The 12,855-nt window shown below is 43.0% G+C and overlaps 1 protein-coding gene across 1 annotated transcript; it reads right to left on the reverse strand.

Moving 5' to 3' along the window:
• Positions 1–846: 846 nt before the first annotated feature.
• Positions 847–2,191, reverse strand: LOC129845448 (uromodulin-like). Its single transcript, XM_055913387.1, has 4 exons — positions 2,114–2,191; positions 1,469–2,006; positions 1,258–1,333; positions 847–1,010 (listed from the first exon to the last, which is right to left on the reverse strand). The coding sequence occupies exons 2-4, from the start codon at positions 1,697–1,699 to the stop codon at positions 991–993; spliced, it is 327 nt and encodes a 108-aa protein (XP_055769362.1). The 5' UTR covers positions 1,700–2,006; positions 2,114–2,191; the 3' UTR covers positions 847–990.
• Positions 2,192–12,855: the final 10,664 nt, after the last annotated feature.

Consider the following 12,855-nt stretch of genomic DNA (forward strand, 5'->3'; position numbering starts at 1 on the left):
ACAGTAACAATGGAGAGAAGTGGAAGGTCCTCAACCAACAGTAACAATGCAGAGAGGAGGAAGGTCCTCAACCAACAGTAACAATGGAGAGAGGTGGAAGGTCCTCAACCAACAGTAACAATGGAGAGAGGAGGAAGGTCCTCAACCAACAGTAACAATGGAGTCATAAGAAAGGAGCATCATAAACTACTACTCAGACTGTCATGGTCATTCTGAAGACTTTCATTGTGTTCTTCTACAGTGGAACTTAAACAGCACTATTTCAATACACCAATCAGTCTTCCTGCTTTGGTAAAACAACCTAGGAATTGTTCAGTACATTAACTAAATATATATCATGAATGTCACTTGTCTTTAACAAGTTTAGCCAGTTTTCCTAAAATCCTCTATGGTCAATTAGTCCTCTGTTGTTCTGCCTTTTGTAAATATGTGTTTAACCTGCCTTACAATAAATATAGACATGTTTATTTCTATATTTACAACCTGCTAAATAGACAATCATTAGACAATGAGCATCATCATACAGAGTTATTTATTGACATCATCAAATCACAGCATACACACACAGCAACTCAGGTTTGGGGAAATGATCAGTCCTAAAACAATGCAAGTCTATGTGTATACATCATACGCAGTACAATGAAATCACACTGTAGTGCATCAATTCATTACTTAGAATCTGAACATACACACACAGCAACTCAGGTTTGGTTGGAACTTGCAATGATTTGAGGAAATGATCATTCCTAAAACAATGCAAGTCTATGTGTATACAGCATACACAGTACAATGAAATCACACTGTAGTGCAGAAATTCATTACTGGAATCAAAGTATTTCTGTGCCCTTGAAAGTTACACTGGGCTGTAGGTTGGGATGGAGATCAGGGGAGTAGTGCAGGAGGGAACCCATCCTTCATATGCTGGGGGTCCCAAGGCTCACTCCAGACTCTGGCCCCCTGCCATCCTTCATATGCTGGGGGTCCCAAGGCTCACTCCAGGCTCTGGGCCCCTGGGGGCCAAAGAGAATCTGACTGTTACAGAGGAAACACACCAGAACGACAGTTCCTCTGACCAGACCATCATTTTCCTGATCATTTCCCAAAGAATCTACATGTTGAATCTGTGAAATAGCCACCGTTCTCTGGCACCCAGCAGGTGGTCGCTAAAACACAGCTTGGCGACAGCAGTCAGCTACTTATTGCCTAAAGCCTAGGTGGTATATTACCTTATGAACTAAACTTGAATGAAATACTCACAGCTGATTGGCCCGATGGCTATGGGCTTGAGGAGGACAGTATCAGACACAGAGCGAGATTTCCTTCCAGAGCACACCTGTAGAGAGAAAGAGACAAACCACTACGTCAGAGAGACCAACCACTACGTCAGAGAGACCTAGCACTGCGTCAGAGAGACTAAACATAAAAGTCAAAGAGTCAGAGAGAGACTGTGGAGGAGTTGAGGACTCACTGGAGTGCAGGAGGAGCTCCTCTGGTCACACAGGCTGAGGCTGCAGTGCAGGAAGAAGTAACGGTAGTCCACCTGCAACGCAGCAGAGAAGCGAGCCCTGAGGGACGAGCCGCTTTCCTCCACGGTCACCTGGGTATGATTTGTAGGACACCTGGGAGAAGAGCCAAGAAACAGCAAAGGGTTCAAGGCATGCAGGGCTACACAGACCGTACACAGCAACAAACATACCATACTTCACACACAAAACAAACACACATAGACATGCAAACAGCTGATGAATAGAGTCATGGACCTGTCCTGAATCATGTAGGTCCGCGGGAGATTATCAGGGTTGGGGGATTGGTTGGCATAGCAGTCCCTTAGAACAACAACAAAACGCTCCATCCCGGACTCCTCTACGGACACGCCCACGCGCAGAGTGGAACCAATCGGCAGGAGGACTTCACCAGCTGGGTAAGACTCTGTGTAGTTGGAGTTACGATACAGAAACATGGAGGCTCTGGCCTTGGCACCGACTCCAACAGCTCCACGACTATTCCTATCAAGAGGTGAACATGAAGCCAAATGACTATGAAGCCAAATCATTATTTCGTAATGACTGTTCTGTCAGAATAAACTTAATAAACATTCTGTGTATTTTCTCACAGTAGGTAGGGTCTGATGGCCACATTCAGACTGCTCTCTGTCCCCAGAGGATAGACACAGGAGAGAGGAAAGCTCACGAATCGGGAGAGAGAGTCGTTCCTCCCATCTACTGGATAAACAAATAAGCTGTTGGAGTAGACAGCATGGGTGGTGTTAGTCTGAAATAGAAGAAAAGGGTTCACAGTTAAATTAATACTCAGGTCTTATACACAGACCTACTAAAATTAAGGTCTTATACACAGACCTACTAACATTAAGGTCTTATACACAGACCTACTAACATTAAGGTCTTATACACAGACCTACTAACATTAAGGTCTTATACACAGACCTACTAACATTAAGGTCTTATACACAGACCTACTAACACTAAGGTCTTATACACAGACCTACTAACATTAAGGTCTTATACACAGACCTACTAACATTAAGGTCTTATACACAGACCTACTAACACTAAGGTCTTATACACAGACCTACTAACATTAAGGTCTTATACACAGACCTACTAACATTAAGGTCTTATACACAGACCTACTAACATTAAGGTCTTATACACAGACCTACTAACACTAAGGTCTTATACACAGACCTACTAACACTAAGGTCTTATACACAGACCTACTAACACTAAGGTCTTATACACAGACCTACTAACACTAAGGTCTTATACACAGACCTACTAACATTAAGGTCTTATACACAGACCTACTAACATTAAGGTCTTATACACAGACCTACTAACACTAAGGTCTTATACACAGACCTACTAACATTAAGGTCTTATACACAGACCTACTAACACTAAGGTCTTATACACAGACCTACTAACATTAAGGATCAGTTATAGTCTAAACTCTTCCAGTGTTGAACAACCTCCAGTCAGACATTGAGGTAACGTGTTCTCACCTCCAGAGTATTTCCGCAGTGTCCCTCCCGTCGCTCCACCTGGTACCACACTGTGTCGCTACGATCCTCAGACCAGCAGCCTTGTTCAGACCCACCTGTACCAGGCTCCACCAGCTCTGTGTCGCTACGATCCTCAGACCAGCAGCCTTGTTTAGACCTACCGGTACCAGGCTCCACCAGCTCTGTGCCGCTACGATCCTCAGACCAGCAGCCTTGTTTAGACCTACCGGTACCAGGCTCCACCAGCTCTGTGTTGCTACGATCCTCAGACCAGCAGCCTTGTTCAGACCCACCTGTACCAGGCTCCACCAGCTCTGTGTTGCTACGATCCTCAGACCAGCAGCCTTGTTCAGACCTACCTGTACCAGGCTCCACCAGCTCTGTGTCGCTACGATCCTCAGACCAGCAGCTTTGTTTAGACCCACCGGTACCAGGCTCCACCAGCTGGTGTGGGGTCACTTAGAAATGTCCTTGTTTTTGAAAGAACAGCACTGTGTACTACTCCCTTCACAGAACAGCGCAAACTGGCTCTAACCAGAATAGAAAGAGGAGTGGGAGGCCCCGGTGCACAACTGAGCAAGAGGACAAGTACATTAGAGTGTCTAGTTTGAGAAACAGATGCCTCACAACTCCTCAACTGGCAGCTTCATTAAATAATACCCGCAAAACACCAGTCTCAACATCAACAGTGAAGAGGCGACTCTGGGATGCTGGCCTTCTAGGCAGAGTTGCAAAGAAAAAGCCATATCTCAGACTGGCCAATGAAAAGAAAAGATTAAGATGGGCAAAAGAACACAGACACAGGACAGAGGAACTCTGTCTAGATGTCGCCTTGTTTTCACAATCCATTCACACACACACACACACACACACACACACACACACACACACACACACACACACACACACACACACACACACACACACACACACACACACACACACACACACACACACACACACACACACACACACACACACACACACACCTCTGTTACCCCTCTGCCCACCCAACCAGGAGCTCCAAAACTAGCCCATCAAGGTGAGCACATGTTTTGTGTGACTACAGACCACGTGAGCCTGAGTTACGCAAGGACTTTACAAAGAGCTCCCCATGTCTCTTTACCTCCGCCCTTTCTCTCCTTTCTCTCTCTCTCTCCTTTCTCTCTCTCTCTCTCTTTCTGTCTCTCCCTCTCTCCCTTTCTCTCTCTCTCCTTTCTCTCTCTCTCTCTCTTTCTGTCTCTCCCTCTCTCCATTTCTCTCTCTCTCCTTTCTCTCTCTCTCTCTCTTTCTGTCTCTCCCTCTCTCCCTTTCTCTCTCTCTCCTTTCACGCTCTCTCCTTTCTCTCGCTCTCTCTTTCTGTCTCTCTCTCTCTCCCTTTCTCTCTCTCTCCTTTCTCTCTCTCTTTCTCTTTCTGTCTCTCTCCCTTTCCTTCTTTCTTTCTTTCTCTCTCTCTCCCTTTCTCTCCCTCTCTCTCCCTCTCTCTGTTCCCTCTCTCACTCTATCTCTCCCCACTATCTCTCTCTCTCTCTCTCCCTCCCTCCTTTCTCTCTCTCTCTCTCTCTCTCTCTCTCTCTCTCTCTCTCTCTCTCTCTCTCTCTCTCTCTCCCCCCCTTTCTCTCTCTCTATCTTTCTTTCTCTCTCTCCTTCTCTCTCTCCTTTCTCTTTCTCTATCTTTCCCCACTCTCTCTCTCTCTCTTTCTACCCCCTCCCTCTCTGTCTAATTGTACAGGATCTGGGCTCAAACTACACACACAATTAGTAATTTTTATTACACAGTAAATAAGAATAGAATATCTTTCTAAACACTTCTACATTAAATGTGGATGCTAACATGATTACGGATAATCCTGAATGAATCATGAATTATGATGAGTGAGAAGGTTACAGAGGGTCAATGATCATACCCCAAGACATGCTAACTTCTCACCATTGTCAATAACAGGTTAGCATGTCTTGGGGGTATGATATTTTCACAACAGTAATTCATACAACAGGAATATGCATTTTCTTGCCCACCCACTTTTAACCCCACCTCTCACACAATTTTACATCTACCCCAGCCCCCCCCCCCCCCCCCCCACACACACAACCCTAACCTCCCCCCACCCATCTCTTCCACTTGACCAGGTAAAGAGCAGACAAATCATAACAAACCAGTCTTAAACATAAATAATAATAACAATAATAATAATAAGAACAAAAACTACAATAATAATAATAATAATAAAAATAATAATATAATAATAACAACAATAATGATCATAATAATAACACAAGAAACAAATAAAAAACATATAACAACAAAAATGTATTATAATAAAAGCATATGAAAAGTAGAAGTAGAGTTATTTATTTGGTAGTCAGCGACAGTGTCTGACTACTGTAAAACAATACACTCTACTACAAGGAAAAGGCCAGCCTGAACTTCCTGTCTGGAGAGTGTCACACAGAGGTTGTGAACACACACACGATGCAAACAATGGTAACCTTGGAGACAATGGGGCATTCATATGGAACGTTACAAATGCACATGAATCAAAATGTTTTACAGCAAACAATGGAAAACTACTACGATTGTTTATATCCAATATTAACTATAAGCTAAAACATTGGAACTGAGCTGAGGCCTACTGTTTAACTTAGCTACTGTATCCACAACACAACGAAGCAGACCACAACTACATAAAACACAACTAAGACTACTTTATTTACAAGAGTCATTAGGGGTGTCAATTATTTTGACCTCTACCTTTTGAGGAAAAACGTATTACTTGTTAAACAAGATCTCTTTCTCTGGCAATTGTATTAGTATAAAATAATATAAGTTCCTCATTTTTTGTAGCACACAATATAGCTCAGTATTTCAATTATTTATTTTATACAGTCATTATTGCTCATCTTTATCAAGGGTGTCAATCATTTTGGACCTCACTGTATAACCAACCTATTACAACTTGGATTGTCTTAAAACTGTCTCCTCATTCAGGTACAAAGTACTGAACGCCAGCGTCATCCCCGAGGGCCAGTTCATGGACAACAAGAAGGCCTCTGAGAAGCTGCTTGTGTCCATTCATATAAATAACAATGATTTTTCAATCACTTCCGACCTCACTGTGTTTCTTTTCCTGTACCTGAGTGAAACCATTCTCTCTGTGATCCACTCACATGTCTTGTTGTTGACGTAAATAAACATCATCTCCATTCAACATGTGAAGGTCCTGTCCCAAATGGACCCCTAAGCCCTATCCACAGGTGTAGCTAAAACTATGGTGGTAGGCCTTGCCCTCTGATAGGCTAGGGGTGGAAGTTTCAACCATATTGCTTATACCAATCAAATCCTCTCATATCTCCACAAGTGCATAGGGCATTAGGTTTAGGGAGCGATTTGTGATTGGGCCTAAGAATGTGGTAATTCTGTATTGAGTGCTTTCAGCGGTCAAGTGTATTCTATAAATCATTTTTCAATGTTTTAAATGGGATTGTCATTTGCCCTCTGTGACATCATCATAGCGTGCCTGTAAAAAGGGGGAGGGGCTCAGCCAGCCCACTGTAGAAATAATGACATCACCACCATAGTTTTTAAAGAGATGTTGGGGTCTTTAAATGTCAATAGCCTCATTATTGAGACTTAGCACTGGTATAAAACATCTTAAAGGATTTCATGTTCCCACACAAGCCTTTGTTTAATGAAGATGATGGAAAAATCCTCCATTATAAACTTAACTTTAAGCTCACTTTAACCATGTGGTAAAAAAATAAAACCTTAAAATAGTGTTCTGTATGTCTTCATGATTCAACTTCACTCAAAGTTCACATATGAACGACTCAACTCAAAGTTGCATATGAACGACTCAACTCAAAGTTCACATATGAACGACTCAACTCAAAGTTCACATATGAAGGACTCAACTCAAAGTTCGCATATGAACGACTCAACTCAAAGTTCGCATATGAACGACTCAACTCAAAGTTCAGATATGAATGACTCAACTCAAAGTTCACATATGAACGACTCAACTCAAAGTTCGCATATGAACGACTCAACTCAAAGTTCAGATATGAATGACTCAACTCAAAGTTCACATATGAACGACTCAACTCAAAGTTCACATATGAACGACTCAACTCAAAGTGAAGAAAAGAGGATGACGTGGTCTAGAAACAGTCCACAGCTCCTGTCTCCAAGCCTAGGCACTTGTGTAGATGAGGGCTGTATGTACACTGCCTTGCAAAAGTAGTCCTACCCCTTGGATTTATTTACATTGTATTGTTACAAAGTAGGATAAAAATGGATTTAATTGTTTAAAAACATATCTCCAATCTACACAGAATACTCTGTAATGTCAAAGTGGAAGAAAAAGGTGAATTATTTCTAAAGGGAAAATACATCAATCTAGTTGTTGCAAAAGTATTCAGCTCTCTGAGTTAATACATGTTAGAAACACCTTTGGCAGTTGTAACGGGTGTCGTAATCCTCCTCCTCAAACGAGGAGAGGAGAGAAGGATCGAAAGACCAAAATGCAGCGGGTTGTGAATACATAATGAATTTTAATAAACAAGACGAAACTAAACGCACAAAGAACACTTGATACTTTACAAAACAACAAAACGAAGTAAACAGACCTTGACACGGACTTACATACAACGTGAAGAACGCACGAACAGGAACAGACTACAAATACCTAACGACAATGAAACAGTCCCGTATGGTGCGCACATACACTGACACGGAAGACAATCACCCACAAACAAACAGTGAGAACACCCTACCTTAATATGACTCTCAATTAGAGGAAAACGCAAAACACCTGCCTCTAATTAAGAGCCATACCAGGCAACCCAAAACCAACATAGAAACAGAAAACATAGACTGCCCACCCAAAACTCACGCCCTGACCATCACACACATACAAAACAACAGAAAACAGGTCAGGAACGTGACAGCAGTGATTTCAGCTGTGAGTCTTCTTGGGTAAGTCTCTAAGAGCTTTACACACCTGGGTTGTGCAATATTAGACCATTATTCCTTTCAGAATTCTTCAAGCTCTGTCAAGATGTTGGATTGTCAAACAGATTTAAATCAAAACTGTAACTAGGCCACTCAGGAACATTCACTGTCTTCTTTGTAAGAAACTCCAGTGTAGAGCTGACCAGTGTAGAGTGTGGTGTAAAGCAGGTTTTCCTCTAGGATTTTGCCTGTGCTTAGCTCCACCCCTTTTCATTTTATCCTGAAAAACACCCTAGTATTTGCCTATGACAAGCATACCCATACCATGATGCAGCCACCACCATGGTTGAAAATAAGAAGGCAGTTACTCAGTGATGTGGTGTGTTGGATTTGCCCCAAACATAAGGCTTTGCATTTAGGCCAAAAAGTGTATTCCTTTTCAGTAATGTTTTGCAGTATTACTTCAGTGACTTGTTGCATACATGCATGTTTTGGAACATTTGTATTCTATATACTTGTATTCTTCTTTTCACACATTTAAGTCATCATTGTGGAGTCACTACAATGTTGTTGATCCATCCTCAGTTTTCTCTTATCACTGTCACAGAACTCTGTAACTGTTTTAAAATCACCAATGGCCTCATGGTAACATCGCTGAGCAGGTTCCTTCCTGTCCTGCAGCTCAGTTCAGAAGGACGACTGTATCTTTGATGTGTCTGGGTGGTTTAATACATCATCCACAGTATCATTATGAACTTGATGCTTAAAGAGATATTCAATGTCTGATTTGTTATTGTTACCCATCTACCAATCACTGGCCTTCTTCATGAGGCTTTCTCAAAGCTCCCTGGTATTTGTAGTTGAGTCTTGACTGAGGGACAATACAGATGCTGTATGAATGCGGGTCATAGGAGGGGTTAGTCATTCAACCGCTGTTATTTCACACAGAGTGAGTCCATGTAACTTATAAGGCATATTAGGCCTTATAAACAAAGGGGCTGAATAATTATGCAGGGACTAGATTTGAGTTTTGACATTTTTTATATTATTATTTTTTTAACTCTATTTTTTTCTTCCACTTTGACATTACAGAGTTATTTCAGTAGGTTATTGACCAAAAATTACATTTTACTTCCAAGTTGTAAGATAATAAAATGTGAAGTAATCAAAGGGGTATGAAAACTGTATCAAGGTACTGTGTCAAGGTACTGTGTCAAGGTACTGTGTCAAGGTACTGTGTCAAAGTACTGTATCAAGGTACTGTATCAAGGTACTGTGTCATGGTACTGTATTAAGGTACTGTATCAAGGTAATGTGTCAAGGTACTGTATCAAGGTACTGTATCAAGGTACTGTGTCAAGGTACTGTATCAAGGTACTGTGTCAAGGTACTGTGTCAAGGTACTGTATCAAGGTACTGTATTAAGGTACTGTATCAAGGTACTGTGTCAAGGTACTGTGTCAAGGTACTGTATCAAGGTACTGTATTAAGGTACTGTGTCAAGGTACTGTATCAAGGTAATGTATCAAGGTACTGTATCAAGGTACTGTGTCAAGGTAATGTGTCAAGATACTGTATCAAGGTACTGTGTCAAGGTACTGTGTCAAGGTACTGTGTCAAGGTACTGTATCAAGGTACTGTGTCAAGGTACTGTATCAAGGTACTGTATTAAGGTACTGTGTCAAGGTACTGTATCAAGGTACTGTGTCAAGGTACTGTATCAAGGTACTGTATTAAGGTACTGTGTCAAGGTACTGTATCAAGGTACTGTGTCAAGGTACTGTATCAAGGTACTGTATTAAGGTACTGTATTAAGGTACTGTATCAAGGTACTGTATCAAGGTACTGTATCAAGGTACTGTATTAAGGTACTGTGTCAAGGTACTGTATCAAGGTACTGTATCAAGGTACTGTATCAAGGTACTGTATTAAGGTACTGTATCAAGGTACTGTATCAAGGTACTGTGTCAAGGTACTGTGTCAATGTACTGTGTCAAGGTACTGTATCAAGGTACTGTATCAAGGTACTGTATCAGGGTACTGTAACAAGGTACTGTATCAAGGTACTGTATCAAGGTACTGTGTCAAGGTACTGTGTCAAGGTACTGTATCAAGGTACTGTATTAAGGTACTGTATCAGGGTACTGTATCAAGGTACTGTGTCAAGGTACTGTATCAGGGTACTGTATCAGGGTACTGTATCAGGGTACTGTATCATGGTAGTGTATTAATGTACTGTATCAGGGTACTGTATCAAGGTACTGTATCAGGGTACTGTGTCAAGGTACTGTGTCAAGGTACTGTGTCAACGTACTGTGTTAAGGTACTGTATCAAGGTACTGTATTAAGGTACTGTATCAGGGTACTGATCAAGGTACTGTGTCAAGGTACTGTATCAGGGTACTGTAACAAGGTACTGTATCAAGGTACTGTATCAAGGTACTGTGTCAAGGTACTGTATTAAGGTACTGTATCAGGGTACTGTATCAAGGTACTGTGTCAAGGTACTGTATCAGGGTACTGTATCAGGGTACTGTATCATGGTAGTGTATTAAGGTACTGTATCAGGGTACTGTATCAAGGTACTGTATCAGGGTACTGTATCAGGGTACTGTATCAAGGTACTGTATCAAGGTACTGTATCAGGGTACTGTATCAGGGTACTGTGTCAAGGTACTGTGTCAAGGTACTGTGTCAAGGTACTGTGTTAAGGTACTGTATCAAGGTACTGTATCAAGGTACTGTGTCAAGGTACTGTATCAAGAGTGCAGATCTAGGATCAGATCCCCCCCCTGTCCATGTCATCCTATCAGACCACCCCTGACCCCACCTCGTGCATGTCATCTTATCAGATTCCCCCTGACCCCATCCCGTCCATGTCATCTTATCAGATTCCCCCTGACCCCATCCCGTCCATGTCATCTTATCAGACCCCCCCCCCCCCGACCCCACATGTCATCTTATCAGACCCCCCCTGACCCCACCCAGTACATGTCATCTTATTAGATCCCCCCTGACCCCATCCCGTCCATGTCATCTTATCAGATCCCCCCTGACCCCACCCAGTACATGTCATCTTATTAGATCCCCCCCGACCCCATCCCGTCCATGTCATCTTATCAGATCCCCCCTGACCCCACCCAGTACATGTCATCTTATTAGATCCCCCCCGACCCCATCCCGTCCATGTCATCTTATCAGACCCCCCCTGACCCCACCCAGTACATGTCATCTTATTAGATCCCCCCTGACCCCATCCCGTCCATGTCATCTTATCAGACCCCCCCCCCCCGACCCCACATGTCATCTTATCAGACCCCCCCTGACCCCACCCAGTACATGTCATCTTATTAGATCCCCCCTGACCCCACCCCGTCCATGTCATCTTATCAGATCCCCCCCTGACCCCATCCCGTCCATGTCATCTTATCAGATCCCCCCCTGACCCCATCCCGTCCATGTCATCTTATCAGATCCCCCCTGACCCCACCCCGTCCATGTCATCTTATCAGATCCCCCCCTGACCCCATCCCGTCCATGTCATCTTATCAGATCCCCCCCTGACCCCATCCTGTCCATGTCATCTTATCAGATCCCCCCTGACCCCATCCCGTCCATGTCATCTTATCAGATCCCCTCTGACCCCACCCCGTCCATGTCATCTTATCAGATCCCCCCCTGACCCCATCCCGTCCATGTCATCTTATCAGATCCCCCCCTGACCCCATCCCGTCCATGTCATCTTATCAGATCCCCCCCTGACCCCATCCCGTCCATGTCATCTTATCAGATCCCCCCCTGACCCCATCCCGTCCATGTCATCTTATCAGACCCCCTCTGACCCCACATGTCATCTTCTCAGACCCCTCTGACCCCATCTCGTCCATGCCATCTTATTCATTATGATCTAAAAGGCTATTATAAATCACTCCTATTCAGAGCTGCTTGGTACATATATATATTTTACCTTTATTTAACTAGACAAGTCAGTTAACAACAAATTCTTGTTTACAATGATGGCCCAACGGGGAGAACAGCTCTGGGATTTGATCCAGCAACCCTTCGATAACTGGCCCGATGCACTAACCACTAGGCTACCTGTCGACCCAAAAATACATACGGTCCCTGAAAGGATTGAATAGGAAAGCAATATGGTGAAAACTCCTGGCCTATCAGAGGGCAGAGTTGACCTACCATCATATAGTTATCTATCCCATTCTATCAGATCTACACAAGTTGACTAGACTAGCTGGTGCTACTACCACCATAATGTTATCTATCCCACTCTATCAGATCTACACAAGTTGACTAGACTAGCTGGTGCTACTACCACCATAATGTTATCCCATTCTATCAGATCTACACAAGTTGACTAGACTAGCCGGTGCTACTACCACCATAATGTTATCTATCCCATTCTATCAGATCTACACAAGTTGACTAGACTAGCTGGTGCTGCTACCACCATAATGTTATCCCATTCTATCAGATCTACACAAGTTGACTAGACTAGCTGGTGCTACTACCACCATAATGTTATCTATCCCATTCTATCAGATCTACACAAGTTGACTAGACTGGCTGGTGCTGCTACCACCATAATGTTATCTATCCCATTCTATCAGATCTACACAAGTTGACTAGACTAGCTGGTGCTGCTACCACCATAATGTTATCTATCCCATTCTATCAGATCTACACAAGTTGACTAGACTAGCTGGTGCTACTACCACCATAATGTTATCTATCCCATTCTATCAGATCTACACAAGTTGACTAGACTGGCTGGTGCTGCTACCACCATAATGTTATCTATCCCATTCTATCAGATCTACACAAGTTGACTAGACTAGCTGGTGCTGCTACCACCATAATGTTATCT

This window comes from Salvelinus fontinalis, unplaced genomic scaffold (genome assembly GCF_029448725.1).
Source record: "Salvelinus fontinalis isolate EN_2023a unplaced genomic scaffold, ASM2944872v1 scaffold_0307, whole genome shotgun sequence".
Lineage (NCBI taxonomy): Eukaryota > Metazoa > Chordata > Actinopteri > Salmoniformes > Salmonidae > Salvelinus > Salvelinus fontinalis.